This window comes from Chanodichthys erythropterus, chromosome 17, assembly GCF_024489055.1.
Source record: "Chanodichthys erythropterus isolate Z2021 chromosome 17, ASM2448905v1, whole genome shotgun sequence".
NCBI classification, from domain to species: domain Eukaryota; kingdom Metazoa; phylum Chordata; class Actinopteri; order Cypriniformes; family Xenocyprididae; genus Chanodichthys; species Chanodichthys erythropterus.
The window spans coordinates 2,387,172-2,404,278 of record NC_090237.1 but is presented as its reverse complement, the minus strand read 5'-3'; the positions used below and the strand labels follow the sequence as shown (position 1 = coordinate 2,404,278).

General features: G+C 42.1%; 1 protein-coding gene across 1 annotated transcript; it reads right to left on the bottom strand.

Moving 5' to 3' along the window:
* Positions 1-144: 144 nt before the first annotated feature.
* On the bottom strand, positions 145-16,830 carry fam131ab (family with sequence similarity 131 member Ab). Its single transcript, XM_067366224.1, has 4 exons — positions 16,761-16,830; positions 15,189-15,371; positions 9,931-10,062; positions 145-662 (listed from the first exon to the last, which is right to left on the bottom strand). Exons 1-4 carry the CDS (start codon positions 16,828-16,830, stop codon positions 145-147), a joined length of 903 nt encoding a protein of 300 aa, XP_067222325.1.
* Between the last annotated feature and the right edge of the window lie 277 nt (positions 16,831-17,107).

Here is a 17,107-nt window from a genome sequence, read left to right as displayed (position 1 = left end):
AAAATTCAGTCTCGCGTTGAAAGTCAATAACGAAAAAACAGAGTTAAAAGTTCAAACCACGAGAGCAAGTGATGCCCGGAGCAAAATGCAAATTAGTGGGCGGAGTCCAAAATAAACATGCACGTCACGTCAGGCTGAGAGACGTCACTGTTCCTCTTGCTCTTCTTCCTCCGCGTCCACGTCTTCCTCGTCGAGCGAGACGATGCCAGACGAGGCCACGTCCGACACCTTTCTACGTGTGGAATATTCAGGCGGAAGGCAGACTCCGCCTCCACAGTCCTTACAAGGCGTGTCTTCGTCTGCGAATGTCTCGGAATATGTTTCCAAGCAACAGGGGGAGTGGCCTCGTCTGTGCCCCGCCCTGTGTAGGCGGGCCAACAGTAGCTCCTCCCCTCCCTGAAGAGCACCGAGAATCTTGGCGGTGAGGTCGGCGGTGGGCGAGTCCACGTGGCGGCCGAGGTCCCGCAGCAACGGGTGTCTCTCGTCCAAGCTGTACATGCTGGAGCAGAGCGTTTCCGACGGCGACCCCGGTGAACCCACAGGAGGTGAAAGGTCAGCTCCCACCCCGCTCTCAGCCTCACAGAGACCTCGACCCCGCAGGTGAGCCTGACACACCTGAGTGTGTAAGAGATCCCTCAGGTAATGAGGGTACGAGGACAGATCTGAGGAGACAACAGGTGTGTTAGAATCAAAGCACTGCAAAGATTTTAATCAATATGTTTGTTTTAAGAATGTTTATATATTTGTATTGGGAAGCAATGTGGTAAAATAGCAAGACTTTCAGAGAAAGAATTAAGTTTATTTTTCCTCACCCGACTGGCAAATAGTTTATCATTGTTTTAAAGGGTTAGTTCACCCAAAAATTTAAATTCTGTCATCATTTATTCACTCTTATGTCATTCCAAACCTGTAAGACTTTCATTCATCTTCGAAACAAATTAAGATATTTTATCGAAATGAGAGAGATTTCTTTCCCTCCATTGACAGCTACGCAACTCCTACTTTTACGCTTCAAAAAGTTCATAAAATGATCATAAAACGAATCCAGATAAATTGAGCAGTTTAGTCCAAATTTTCTGAAGAGACTTGATTGCTTTATATGATGACGTGTGAGAACCAATGAGGTTCATTCTCGTGTTACGCAGCACGTTTGAGCTTCAGCAAGAACCAATGAGGTTCATTCTCGTGTTACGCAGCACGTTTGAGCTTCAGCAAGAACCAATGAGGTTCATTCTCGTGTTACGCAGCACGTTTGAGCTTCAGCAAGAACCAATGAGGTTCATTCTCGTGTTACGCAGCACGTTTGAGCTTCAACAAGAACCAATGAGGTTCATTCTCGTGTTACGCAGCACGTTTGAGCTTCAACAAGAACCAATGAGGTTCATTCTCGTGTTACGCAGCACGTTTGAGCTTCTTCAAGAACCAATGAGGTTCATTCTCGTGTTACGCAGCACGTTTGAGCTTCAGCAAGAACCAATGAGGTTCATTCTCGTGTTACGCAGCACGTTTGAGCTTCAACAAGAACCAATGAGGTTCATTCTCGTGTTACGCAGCACGTTTGAGCTTCAGCAAGAACCAATGAGGTTCATTCTCGTGTTACGCAGCACGTTTGAGCTTCAGCAAGAACCAATGAGGTTCATTCTCGTGTTACGGAGCACGTTTGAGCTTCAGCAAGAACCAATGAGGTTCATTCTCGTGTTACGCAGCACGTTTGAGCTTCAGCAAGAACCAATGAGGTTCATTCTCGTGTTACGCAGCACGTTTGAGCTGCAGCAAGAACCAATGAGGTTCATTCTCGTGTTACGCAGCACGTTTGAGCTGCAGCAAGAACCAATGAGGTTCATTCTCGTGTTACGGAGCACGTTTGAGCTTCCTCAAGAACCAATGAGGTTCATTCTCGTGTTACGCAGCACGTTTGAGCTTCAGCAAGAACCAATGAGGTTCATTCTCGTGTTACGCATCGCGTTTGAGCTTCACAAGAACCAATGAGGTTCATTCTCGTGTTACGCAGCACGTTTGAGCTTCAGCAAGAACCAATGAGGTTCATTCTCGTGTTACGCAGCACGTTTGAGCTTCAACAAGAACCAATGAGGTTCATTCTAGTGTTACGCATCACGTTTGAGCTTCACAAGAACCAATGAGGTTCATTCTCGTGTTACACAGCACGTTTGAGCTTCCTCAAGAACCAATGAGGTTCATTCTCGTGTTACGCAGCACGTTTGAGCTGCAGCAAGAACCAATGAGGTTCATTCTCGTGTTACGCAGCACGTTTGAGCTTCAGCAAGAACCAATGAGGTTCATTCTCGTGTTACGCAGCACGTTTGAGCTTCAACAAGAACCAATGAGGTTCATTCTCGTGTTACGCAGCACGTTTGAGCTTCCTCAAGAACCAATGAGGTTCATTCTTGTGTTACGCAGCACGTTTGAGCTTCCTCAAGAACCAATGAGGTTCATTCTTGTGTTACGCAGCACGTTTGAGCTGCAGCAAGAACCAATGAGGTTCATTCTCGTGTTACGCAGCACGTTTGAGCTGCAGCAAGAACCAATGAGGTTCATTCTCGTGTTACGGAGCACGTTTGAGCTTCCTCAAGAACCAATGAGGTTCATTCTCGTGTTACGCAGCACGTTTGAGCTTCAGCAAGAACCAATGAGGTTCATTCTCGTGTTACGCATCGCGTTTGAGCTTCACAAGAACCAATGAGGTTCATTCTCGTGTTACGCAGCACGTTTGAGCTTCAACAAGAACCAATGAGGTTCATTCTAGTGTTACGCATCACGTTTGAGCTTCACAAGAACCAATGAGGTTCATTCTCGTGTTACACAGCACGTTTGAGCTTCCTCAAGAACCAATGAGGTTCATTCTCGTGTTACGCAGCACGTTTGAGCTGCAGCAAGAACCAATGAGGTTCATTCTCGTGTTACGCAGCACGTTTGAGCTTCAGCAAGAACCAATGAGGTTCATTCTCGTGTTACGCAGCACGTTTGAGCTTCAACAAGAACCAATGAGGTTCATTCTCGTGTTACGCATCACGTTTGAGCTTCACAAGAACCAATGAGGTTCATTCTCGTGTTACGCAGCACGTTTGAGCTTCCTCAAGAACCAATGAGGTTCATTCTTGTGTTACGCAGCACGTTTGAGCTTCCTCAAAAACCAATGAGGTTCATTCTTGTGTTACGCAGCACGTTTGAGCTTCCTCAAGAACCAATGAGGTTCATTCTCGTGTTACGCAGCACGTTTGAGCTTCCTCAAGAACCAATGAGGTTCATTCTTGTGTTACGCAGCACGTTTGAGCTTCCTCAAGAACCAATGAGGTTCATTCTTGTGTTACGCAGCACGTTTGAGCTTCAACAAGAACCAGTGAGGTTCATTCTTGTGTTACGCAGCACGTTTGAGCTTCAACAAGAACCAATGAGGTTCATTCTCGTGTTACGCAGCACGTTTGAGCTTCCTCAAGAACCATTGAGGTTCATTCTCGTGTTACGCAGCACGTTTGAGCTTCCTCAAGAACCAATGAGGTTCATTCTCGCGTTATGCAGCAGGTTTGAGCTTCAACAAGAACCAATGAGGTTCATTCTCGTGTTACGCAGCACGTTTGAGCTGCAGCAAGAACCAATGAGGTTCATTCTCGTGTTACGCAGCACGTTTGAGCTTCCTCAAGAACCAATGAGGTTCATTCTCGTGTTACGCAGCACGTTTGAGCTTCCTCAAGAACCAATGAGGTTCATTCTCGTGTTACGCAGCACGTTTGAGCTTCAACAAGAACCAGTGAGGTTCATTCTTGTGTTACGCAGCACGTTTGAGCTTCAACAAGAACCAGTGAGGTTCATTCTTGTGTTACGCAGCACGTTTGAGCTTCAACAAGAACCAGTGAGGTTCATTCTTGTGTTACGCAGCACGTTTGAGCTTCAACAAGAACCAATGAGGTTCATTCTCGTGTTACGCATCACGTTTGAGCTTCACAAGAACCAATGAGGTTCATTCTCGTGTTACGCAGCACGTTTGAGCTTCCTCAAGAACCAATGAGGTTCATTCTTGTGTTACGCAGCACGTTTGAGCTTCCTCAAGAACCAATGAGGTTCATTCTTGTGTTACGCAGCACGTTTGAGCTGCAGCAAGAACCAATGAGGTTCATTCTCGTGTTACGCAGCACGTTTGAGCTGCAGCAAGAACCAATGAGGTTCATTCTCGTGTTACGGAGCACGTTTGAGCTTCCTCAAGAACCAATGAGGTTCATTCTCGTGTTACGCAGCACGTTTGAGCTTCAGCAAGAACCAATGAGGTTCATTCTCGTGTTACGCATCGCGTTTGAGCTTCACAAGAACCAATGAGGTTCATTCTCGTGTTACGCAGCACGTTTGAGCTTCAGCAAGAACCAATGAGGTTCATTCTCGTGTTACGCAGCACGTTTGAGCTTCAACAAGAACCAATGAGGTTCATTCTCGTGTTACGCATCACGTTTGAGCTTCACAAGAACCAATGAGGTTCATTCTCGTGTTACGCAGCACGTTTGAGCTTCCTCAAGAACCAATGAGGTTCATTCTTGTGTTACGCAGCACGTTTGAGCTTCCTCAAGAACCAATGAGGTTCATTCTTGTGTTACGCAGCACGTTTGAGCTGCAGCAAGAACCAATGAGGTTCATTCTCGTGTTACGCAGCACGTTTGAGCTGCAGCAAGAACCAATGAGGTTCATTCTCGTGTTACGGAGCACGTTTGAGCTTCCTCAAGAACCAATGAGGTTCATTCTCGTGTTACGCAGCACGTTTGAGCTTCAGCAAGAACCAATGAGGTTCATTCTCGTGTTACGCATCGCGTTTGAGCTTCACAAGAACCAATGAGGTTCATTCTCGTGTTACGCAGCACGTTTGAGCTTCAGCAAGAACCAATGAGGTTCATTCTCGTGTTACGCAGCACGTTTGAGCTTCAACAAGAACCAATGAGGTTCATTCTAGTGTTACGCATCACGTTTGAGCTTCACAAGAACCAATGAGGTTCATTCTCGTGTTACACAGCACGTTTGAGCTTCCTCAAGAACCAATGAGGTTCATTCTCGTGTTACGCAGCACGTTTGAGCTGCAGCAAGAACCAATGAGGTTCATTCTCGTGTTACGCAGCACGTTTGAGCTTCAGCAAGAACCAATGAGGTTCATTCTCGTGTTACGCAGCACGTTTGAGCTTCAACAAGAACCAATGAGGTTCATTCTCGTGTTACGCATCACGTTTGAGCTTCACAAGAACCAATGAGGTTCATTCTCGTGTTACGCAGCACGTTTGAGCTTCCTCAAGAACCAATGAGGTTCATTCTTGTGTTACGCAGCACGTTTGAGCTTCCTCAAAAACCAATGAGGTTCATTCTTGTGTTACGCAGCACGTTTGAGCTTCCTCAAGAACCAATGAGGTTCATTCTCGTGTTACGCAGCACGTTTGAGCTTCCTCAAGAACCAATGAGGTTCATTCTTGTGTTACGCAGCACGTTTGAGCTTCCTCAAGAACCAATGAGGTTCATTCTTGTGTTACGCAGCACGTTTGAGCTTCAACAAGAACCAGTGAGGTTCATTCTTGTGTTACGCAGCACGTTTGAGCTTCAACAAGAACCAATGAGGTTCATTCTCGTGTTACGCAGCACGTTTGAGCTTCCTCAAGAACCATTGAGGTTCATTCTCGTGTTACGCAGCACGTTTGAGCTTCCTCAAGAACCAATGAGGTTCATTCTCGTGTTACGGAGCACGTTTGAGCTTCCTCAAGAACCAATGAGGTTCATTCTCGTGTTACGCAGCACGTTTGAGCTGCAGCAAGAACCAATGAGGTTCATTCTCGCGTTAAGCAGCAGGTTTGAGCTTCAACAAGAACCAATGAGGTTCATTCTCGTGTTACGCAGCACGTTTGAGCTGCAGCAAGAACCAATGAGGTTCATTCTCTTGTTACGCATCACGTTTGAGCTTCACAAGAACCAATGAGGTTCATTCTCATGTTACGCATCGCGTTTGAGCTTCACAAGAACCAATGAGGCTCATTCTCATGTTACGCAGCACGTTTGAGCTGCAGCAAGAACCAATGAGGTTCATTCTCGTGTTACGCAGCACGTTTGAGCTTCACAAGAACCAATGAGGTTCATTCTCATGTTACGCATCGCGTTTGAGCTTCACAAGAACCAATGAGGTTCATTCTCGTGTTACGCAGCACGTTTGAGCTTCAGCAAGAACCAATGAGGTTCATTCTCGTGTTACGCATCGCGTTTGAGCTTCACAAGAACCAATGAGGTTCATTCTCGTGTTACGCAGCACGTTTGAGCTTCAACAAGAACCAATGAGGTTCATTCTCGTGCTACGCATCACGTTTGAGCTTCACAAGAACCAATGAGGTTCATTCTCATGTTACGCAGCACGTTTGAGCTGCAGCAAGAACCAATGAGGTTCATTCTCGTGTTACACAGCACGTTTGAGCTGCAGCAAGAACCAATGAGGTTCATTCTCGTGTTACGCAGCACGTTTGAGCTGCAGCAAGAACCAATGAGGTTCATTCTCGTGTTACGCATCACGTTTGAGCTTCACAAGAACCAATGAGGTTCATTCTCATGTTACGCATCGCGTTTGAGCTTCACAAGAACCAATGAGGTTCATTCTCGTGTTACGCAGCACGTTTGAGCTTCAGCAAGAACCAATGAGGTTCATTCTCGTGTTACGCATCGCGTTTGAGCTTCACAAGAACCAATGAGGTTCATTCTCGTGTTACGCAGCACGTTTGAGCTTCAACAAGAACCAATGAGGTTCATTCTCGTGTTACGCAGCACGTTTGAGCTTCACAAGAACCAATGAGGTTCATTCTCATGTTACGCAGCACGTTTGAGCTGCAGCAAGAACCAATGAGGTTCATTCTCGTGTTACACAGCACGTTTGAGCTTCCTCAAGAACCAATGAGGTTCATTCTCGTGTTACGCAGCACGTTTGAGCTTCAGCAAGAACCAATGAGGTTCATTCTCGTGTTACGCAGCACGTTTGAGCTTCCTCAAGAACCAATGAGGTTCATTCTCGTGTTACGCAGCACGTTTGAGCTTCAACAAGAACCAGTGAGGTTCATTCTTGTGTTACGCAGCACGTTTGAGCTTCAGCAAGAACCAATGAGGTTCATTCTCGTGTTACGCAGCACGTTTGAGCTTCAACAAGAACCAATGAGGTTCATTCTTGTGTTACGCAGCACGTTTGAGCTTCACAAGAACCAATGAGGTTCATTCTCGTGTTACGCAGCACGTTTGAGCTTCAACAAGAACCAATGAGGTTCATTCTCGTGTTACGCAGCACGTTTGAGCTTCCTCAAGAACCAATGAGGTTCATTCTTGTGTTACGCAGCACGTTTGAGCTTCAACAAGAGCCAATGAGGTTCATTCTCGTGTTACGCAGCACGTTTGAGCTTCAACAAGAGCCAATGAGGTTCATTCTCGTGTTACGCAGCACGTTTGAGCTTCAGCAAGAACCAATGAGGTTCATTCTCGTGTTACGCAGCACGTTTGAGCTTCAGCAAGAACCAATGAGGTTCATTCTCGTGTTATGCAGCACGTTTGAGCTTCAACAAGAGCCAATGAGGTTCATTCTCGTGTTACGCAGCACGTTTGAGCTGCAGCAAGAACCAATGAGGTTCATTCTCGTGTTATGCAGCACGTTTGAGCTTCAACAAGAGCCAATGAGGTTCATTCTCGTGTTACGCAGCACGTTTGAGCTTCAACAAGAACCAATGAGGTTCATTCTCGTGTTACGCAGCACGTTTGAGCTTCCTCAAGAACCAATGAGGTTCATTCTCGTGTTACGCAGCACGTTTGAGCTTCAGCAAGAACCAATGAGGTTCATTCTCGTGTTACGCAGCACGTTTGAGCTTCAGCAAGAACCAATGAGGTTCATTCTCGTGTTACGCAGCACGTTTGAGCTTCACAAGAACCAATGAGGTTCATTCTCGTGTTACGCATCACGTTTGAGCTTCACAAGAACCAATGAGGTTCATTCTCGTGTTACGCAGCACGTTTGAGCTGCAGCAAGAACCAATGAGGTTCATTCTCGTGTTGCGCAGCACGTTTGAGCTTCCTCAAGAACCAATGAGGTTCATTCTCGTGTTACGCAGCACGTTTGAGCTTCCTCAAGAACCAATGAGGTTCATTCTTGTGTTACGCAGCACGTTTGAGCTTCCTCAAGAACCAATGAGGTTCATTCTCGTGTTACGCAGCACGTTTGAGCTTCCTCAAGAACCAGTGAGGTTCATTCTTGTGTTACGCAGCACGTTTGAGCTTCCTCAAGAACCAATGAGGTTCATTCTTGTGTTACGCAGCACGTTTGAGCTTCAACAAGAGCCAATGAGGTTCATTCTCGTGTTACGCAGCACGTTTGAGCTTCAACAAGAACCAATGAGGTTCATTCTCGTGTTACACAGCACGTTTGAGCTGCAGCAAGAACCAATGAGGTTCATTCTCGTGTTACGCAGCACGTTTGAGCTTCAGCAAGAACCAATGAGGTTCATTCTCGTGTTACGCAGCACGTTTGAGCTTCAGCAAGAACCAATGAGGTTCATTCTCGTGTTACGCAGCACGTTTGAGCTTCAACAAGAGCCAATGAGGTTCATTCTCGTGTTACGCAGCACGTTTGAGCTTCAGCAAGAACCAATGAGGTTCATTCTCGTGTTACGCAGCACGTTTGAGCTTCAGCAAGAACCAATGAGGTTCATTCTCGTGTTACGCAGCACGTTTGAGCTTCCTCAAGAACCAATGAGGTTCATTCTCGTGTTACGCAGCACGTTTGAGCTTCCTCAAGAACCAATGAGGTTCATTCTCGTGTTACGGAGCACGTTTGAGCTTCTCAAGAGCCAATGAGGTTCATTCTCGTGTTACGCAGCACGTTTGAGCTTCCTCAAGAACCAATGAGGTTCATTCTCGTGTTACGGAGCACATTCGAGCTTCTCAAGAACCAATGAGGTTCATTCTCGTGTTACGCAGCACGTTTGAGCTTCAACAAGAACCAATGAGGTTCATTCTCGTGTTACGCAGCACGTTTGAGCTTCAACAAGAACCAATGAGGTTCATTCTCATGTTACGCAGCACGTTTGAGCTTCAACAAGAACCAATGAGGTTCATTCTCGTGTTACGCATCTGTTTATGTTCGCTGATTAATGGTTATATGTGAATAAAAGCCTAAATTTAATTGGTTCATCATATAAAGCAATCGAGTCTCTTCAGAAAATTTGAACTAAATCACTTAATTTATATGGATTAGTTTTAAGATTTTGAAGAGACAAAGTGATAGTTGCATGGACTGTCAATGGAGGGACAGGAATCTCTCAGATTTCATTAAAATCTTATGGGTTTGGAACATCATGAGCGCAAGTAATTGATGACAATTTTTTTTCATCCCTTTAATTGGCACTGGAAATGTTTTGTATCATGAAACATGGTGTAAACTTGCAAACTGTAGCTGTACAAAGAAACAAGCTGGATGTGGTGCAACTTTATTCCCTTCAATCTCTCTCTTTCTCCCTCTCTCTCTCTACGGTCTGCCGCAGCAGAGCACATTAAACTTGCAGGAGAAATGAATGCTGAGATATCAAATAGCGGCGGAGAGCAAAACTAAAGGCGGGGAGGGGGGAAGAGATGTTTTCTGAATGAAAGTAGGGCACTAGGACAATAATGTCTGTGCTGCATTTCTGCGTTTAGTTTGAGGGGGGGAGAAAAAGAAAAACGCACCATTAGCCTTAATAATAAAAAAAAAACAACTCAAGAATATTACTTAGATACTATAACAAATCAATAAATCATTACATCCATTAACAATATTGAAATAAATAGCAACTTGGTGCATCCATATAGACGTCAAATCCATGAAGAGGTGTGCATGTGTTTTTGAACACTGACTTTGATCAGCCGATCAGATTTTAGAGTGTGTTTGTGTCTGTGTACCTGTGCTCTGTGTAACGGGATCATTCGCAGGTAGAAAATCTTCATCGTAAGAATCATCGTTAGACTCGTCACCATCCACTGAAGACCAGGCACGAAGCTTTGCCTCCGCAATGGCAAACTGCTCTGCCACCCCTGATAAATACACATACAATTAAAGAAATTACATGCATCATTTATAACTAGATCACACATATTGGTTGCTAGGCACTGCAGTAATTTAAACAAATGTAGCAGAGGGTGTGATGTGTCACTGTGGAGACAGGATGATAGACTCTTCTTATTGGCTGCCACATAGAACCCACATTTGATTGACAGGTCATTCGAAATGGAACACTGCCTACATCTGAAATTGTTATGACATCATAGTAGTGTCCGCAGAGAGCAAGAAGTGACCTCACCACTGCTGAGCAGCTCATATCACACACAGCTCTGTCCAGACATGCTCACATATGTGTGGTGATTGAGTTATAGAGGCAATTAGCTAATTAAAGCTCTCGATGTTTCTATGGTTTAATTGCAGGACAAAAAATATATTTGTACCACAGAAGTGTACATCTGCGTACAATGTGAAATTTTAAAATAAGTACAATAAAGTAAAATAAAAATAGTGCAAGCAGATATATATATATGCAATGAATCAAAAAACAAAATAATTACAATTTCAAAAGTTTCAATTATAAAAGCAAAATAACAATTAAAATCTCAGTTGGCACAAAATAGAATAAGATAAATATAAAAGTGAAACAAAATAAAGCAAAATATCAATTAAAATCTCAACAGGTGCAAAATAAAATAACAGTAAATTAAATTAGATTAAAAAATAAAATAGCAAAAACACAAAAGCAAAATAATAATATAAAAAATACAAAAAATAAAAGCAAAACTAAAATAAAATAAAATAAAGTAAAATAACAATTAAAATAAAATAACTAAAATAAAATAAAGCAAAATAACATAAAACTCAATAGGTGCAAAATAGAATAAGATAAAAATGACAATTAAAATAAAATAAAGCAAAATTAATTTCAATAGATGCAAAATAATTGAAATCTTCAATAGGCGCAAAATAAATAAAGTTCAATAAAAGTGAAACAAAATAAAGCAAAGTAACAATTAAAATCTCAATAGGTGCAACATAAAATAACATTAAATTAAATTAAATAACATTAAAAAAATAAATAAAATAGCAAAAATGCAAAAGCAAAATAATAATAATAAAAACTTTTTGGTAAACCAGCTGCATCTGAATAACTCGGATGACCAGCATTAAACCAGCACTAACAAGCATGAACCTGTAAGGAAATTAGCAATTAATGAATTTCACAAAAAACAAACTCAATTTCTATGCCGCTGCAAAAATAATCAGAGTATTAAAACCCTTCCCCTGTCTATCATTGGTCAGTCAAACAGATGGCCCCGCCCCTAATGTGATCGGTTGAGTCAGAATTTACAAACAGAACAAACAGATTAATGAATATATTCTCTCTCTCTTTCTCTCTCTCAACACAAGTTAATTCAGAGATTCATCCTTCCATTCATCTTTCACCCTTTGCTAAGGCTTCGTCAGCAAACACTCACACACAGCAAGTTTTGTTGAGGTTTGGCAGTTTTCCTAGAATTCAATTCCACCAACCGCGTCACTGTGTGTGTGTGTGTGTGTGTGTGTGTGTGTGTGTGTGTGTGTGTGTGTGTGTGTGTGTGTGTGTGTGTGTGTGTGTGTTTCTGCAGTAAACAGACAAACACACACGTTGACAAGGACATATACTGTACACACAAAAAACTCACAGACAAACAAAATGACATGAATATTTAGTCACTTTATGAAAAGGGAAATCCTATGACATTGACTGACAGAGAGAGAGCGAGTGAGCAATGAATGAATTCCTCTCAGGTTTGCCCGTAATTCATCATGCCGTCGCTGAGAGAAAACGCTTCGTCACAGCAGAGAGCAACAGAAAGTAACCTTCAGAGAGACGAGCTGAGGAAAGCAGACGGGCTCCTGTCTAACCTCTTCCTCATGCTGGGAAAGTTCAGAGGTGCAGATGGGAATTGTGAGGAAATGAGTGAATTCTTAAGGAAGTGGAGTTAAGTCTGATTACTTCACTAGCCTGTTAACTTTCACTATTCCTTGGCTCACTTTATTTATTGCCTATCTTCCCTTTCACATTTTTAGTAATCATCATTAATTAGGTATTATTTGTTAGCTTAAATTAAGTACATCTGCTTTACAGTAAACTTCTAGAACTCTTTTACACTTTCATTTTTTTAAAGCTGCTTTTACTTCTGCAATAATCCGAGTGTCCTCTTAAAAAAGAGACCAAAGGAGTGATTTCTCCATTAATCAGACTGGGTTGGGCAGCTTTAATGCAACAGAATGATTATTTATTGCATCATATGACTTCTGCAGTGTCCACCTGGTCTGCAACGATGTTTAGGTAAGGTTGGGAGTTGGGAGAAATTTTCTGGTTCCGATTTTAATTCCCACACCTAAAAACCCGATTCCAAAAAAGTTGGGACACTGTATAAATTGTGAATAAAAAAGTAATGCAATAATTTACAAATCTCATAATTTTATATTTTATTCTCAATAGAATATAGATAACATATCAAATGTTGAAAGTGAGACATTCTGAAATGTCATGCCAAATATTGGCTCATTTTGGATTTCATGAGAGCTACACATTCCAAAAAAGTTGGGAAAGGTAGCAATAAGAGGCTGGAAAAGTTAAATGTACATATAAGGAACAGCTGGAGGACCAATTTGCATTATTAGGTCAATTGGCAACATGATTGGGTATAACAAGAGCCTCTCAGAGTGGCAGTGTCTCTCAGAAGTCAAGATGGGCAGAGGATCACCAATTCCCCCAATGCTGCGGCGAAAAATAGTGGAGCAATATCAGAAAGGAGTTTCTCAGAGAAAAATTGCAAAGAGTTTGAAGTTATCATCATCTACAGTGCATAATATCATCCAAAGATTCAGAGAATCTGGAACAATCTCTGTGTGTAAGGGTCAAGGCCGGAAAAACATGCTGGACGCCCGTGATCTTCGGGCCCTTAAACGGCACTGCATCACATACAGGAATGCTACTTTAATGGAAATCACAACATGGGCTCAGGAATACTTCCAGAAAACATTGTCGGTGAACACAATCCACCGTGCCATTCGCTGTTGCCTTCTAAAACTCTATAGGTCAAAAAAGAAGCCATATCTACACATGATCCAGAAGCACAAGCGTTTTCTCTGGACCAAGACTCATTTAAAATGGACTGTGGCAAAGTGGAAAATTGTTCTATGGTCAGATGAATCAAAATTTGAAGTGCTTTTTGGAAAACTGGGATGCCATGTCATCCGGACTAAAGAGGACAAGGACAACCCAAGTTGTTATCAGCGCTCAGTTCAGAAGCCTGCATCTCTGATGGTATGGGGTTGCATGAGTGCGTGTGGCATGGGCAGCTTACACATCTGGAAAGGCACCATCAATGCTGAAAGGTATATCCAACATATGCTCCCATCCAGACATCGTCTCTTTCAGGGAAGATCTTGCATTTTCCAACATGACAATGCCAGACCACATACTGCATCAATTACAACATCATGGCTGCGTAGAAGAAGGATCCGGGTACTGAAATGGCCAGCCTGCAGTCCAGATCTTTCACCCATAGAAAACATGTGGTGCATCATAAAGAGGAAGATGCGACACAGAAGACCTAAGACAGTTGAGCAACTAGAAGCCTGTATTAGACAAGAATGGGACAACATTCCTATTCCTAAACTTGAGCAACTTGTCTCCTCAGTCCCCAGACGTTTGCAGACTGTTATAAAAAGTAGAGGGGATGCCACACAGTGGTAAACATGGCCTTGTCCCAACTTTTTTGAGATGTGTTGATGCAATGAAGTTTAAAACTTATTTTTCCCTTAAAATGATAAATTTTCTCAGTTTAAACATTTGATATGTCATCTATGTTGTATTCTGAAAAAAAATATTGAAATTTGAAACTTCCACATCATTGCATTCTGTTTTTATTTACAATTTGTACAGTGTCACAACTTTTTTGGAATCGGGGTTTGTACATTTCCTGCCAGTACAGAGACTCGAAACATCCTTCGGGTTACAACTCCGACTCTCTAACCATTAGGCTACAACTGTCCAAAAGGTGCTTGTAGGTGCTTTCACCGATGGACAGGGGTCATCATAGGCTCTCTGACTGACCTTCGTCCCTCAAAGATGTCTTTTGAAGTGTTGATCATTGTAGCCAATCACAGACATATCTGTTGAGCACGTGAACACAATGGCCAATCAGAGGTGTTTACTAATCTGTTTAACAGCGCTCAAAATGATAAAGGGAAATATTGGTATTGTCACCTGTTTAAAATGTCATTGTCGACTTGACTTTGTACTTTTGACAACACTAGCGCATTTAAGCGATTAGTCGACTAATCGCACATGTATATTAATTAGCCATATAAATCATAATAATGAGTCTGTAATTGCCTACATATTACATAGCCTAATCAGCGCTCAATTACACACATAAAGCATGCCAAAGCGCACCAGCAAAAGTAATGATTATGAACGCGTCGTGAAAAAACAACTGTTTAAACATTTTAATAATTTATTGAGCATGTTTTCTGTGTTTTGAGGCTGCAGAGATGAAGTTGATGATGCTGACTCGTCATCTCCGCAGTAGTGAACACGCTTATATGTACGTTTCCTACAGATTACATAACCAATTCAAGCAGAAAACAATATTATCAGATTGACAATCGCTTGACATTTCAAGCTTTCTATAGATATATTTCTCATGTCTGTGAGGCAAGTATATGCTGAGTTTTGGTTTATTTTTTTGACGAGCTCAACTTCACAGAGACTGAGACAGCAGAAAGCTCATCGTCAAAGTTTTGTTATTGTGAGTTTACACAAATAAAAGAAACTTTACAGTTTAGAATTATGTATTACTCTTATCTGTATGACCAAAAATGACGGCATATTTTAAGTTGATTACAAAAAATGCAAGTGATCGCACCGGCGCCTCCATGTCACGCACTTTGGATAGAATTTTAGCTTATTTCAATACTGTATACCATGATAAGCAATTATCGTAATGTGAAAATTTGGTAACACTTTATTTTATAGTGTCAATGTTACACTATAAATTATGCATAATTACATGCAACTAACCCTGAAACAAAACAAACTCTAATCACAACCCTATAGTAACGTGATTAAATAAGGACAGTTTGTCTGGAGGTCACTGACCAGCAGCGAAGCGCGCCTCCTGCTCGCCCTCGGACAGATGAGAGTATGAGGTGAGGTGGGACTCCAGAGCGCTGGGAGTGTCGGTGGGTTTACACCAGCCCTTCCACTCGATCAGGTGGGCCACGCGCCCCTGCGCCATCGCCGTGGGCTTCGTCACATGATCTTTGACCACCTGTGAGATACCTGCACACAAACGCAGGGGTCAGCGACCAGAAAGCTGCATAATACATGAGGACTAATGCAGGCCAATGTCACGGTGTCAGTCAGTGCGACACAAAGGACTCGTCACGTGCAGTGAAAAGCACGCGTGTGTGTTTACCGTGAAGATCTCTTGTATCTCTATGTAAGGTGTGTGTGTGAGGGTCAGGTTTTGTGATCTTTGTGGAGACAAAATGACCTACATTATGAGAACAATACAGCACCTCAATGTGTCCCAGTGGAGATGCTTGATTATCAAATCTATTGTTATTTTTCCATTGTTGCTGTAACTTTTATTACACTACCATTAATCATCATTGAATTACTGTTAACTATTGACAAGATTTTAATAAGGTGCAACATCTACAAGAGCAGCTTAAAATAAACTAAACAGGTATTTGACTATTGGTTAACATTAAAGGATTTGTTCATTTCAGAATTCAAATTTCCTGATAATTTACTCATCTCCATGTAATCCAAGATGTTCATGTCTTTCTTTCTTCAGTTGAAAAGAAATGAAGGAAAACATTCCAGGGTTTTTCTCCTGGAGTTCAATGTGGTTCAACGGGTTGAAGGTCCAAATGTCAGTTTCAGTGCAGCTTCAAAGAGCTCTACATGATCCCAGATGCGGAATAAGAGTCTTATCTAGAGAAACCATCGGCCATTTTCTAAAAAAATAAAAAATATATACTTTTGAACCAGAAAAGCTCATCTTGCACTGCTCTGCGATGCTCTACGAATTACGTAATCATGTTAGAAAGATCACGTGTGACGTAGGCAGAAGTACCGATCCAGTGTTTACAAAGCGAATGTGCAAAGACAAAGTCAAATGACCTTTACAAAAAGAGGTAAAACAACGATGTTGGACGATTTTGAAGTTGGAGGAAAAAATGAGTTTTTCACCCTACCGCGGTACTTCCACCTGTAGAGCTCTTTGAAGCTGCACTGAAATTTGGACCTTCAACCCGTTGAACCCCATTGAAGTCCACTATATGGAGAAAAATCCTGGAATGTTTTCATCAAAAACCTTCATTTCTGTTTTTGATTGAAGAAAGAAAGACATGAACATCTTAGATGACATGGGGTGAGGAAATTATCAGGAAATTTTAATTCTAAAACTAATCCTTTAACATTAACCAGCATCCCGTGCGATCTATGACTTTAGGAAACAGAAAGTTGTTTTAAGAGACAATCACAGAGCAAATTAATTATTACATTTCATTGACAGATTACGAAGACAAAAATTTTAATCACAAATAATTCTCTACTTATGTATTTAAATATGCTTTAAATATGGTTTGGGTGTAGGATCACAGTTATTGTCAATGAAACCAATGAAAGTAATCGAGAGAGCCGTGATCTGTGTGTTTTTACCGTGAAGTGAAGATCTAGCCAGCGCTGCGATCTCTTGAATGGTGAGAGCTCGTCTGGATTTAGGTAACATGTCGCTTCTGTCCTCAACATTTACCTGAGAGAAGACAACAAAACACTGAGTTAAAGCTTAAAAGAACAGTTTCATCTCAGCAAAACAAAACAAAGATTTCTTCTCTGCATTTCTCATCTTTTTGTCTATAAAGACTTAATATTTATTTTTTCTACGGCAATGCTCAAGTCTCTGATCTTCTGATCTGTAGATGTGGCTCGGGTTCTTCCTGCAATGTGCATCTGTGGGATTTTTTTTCACCTGACTTTGCAGCCAAATATTGCAATAATCTGTCTCA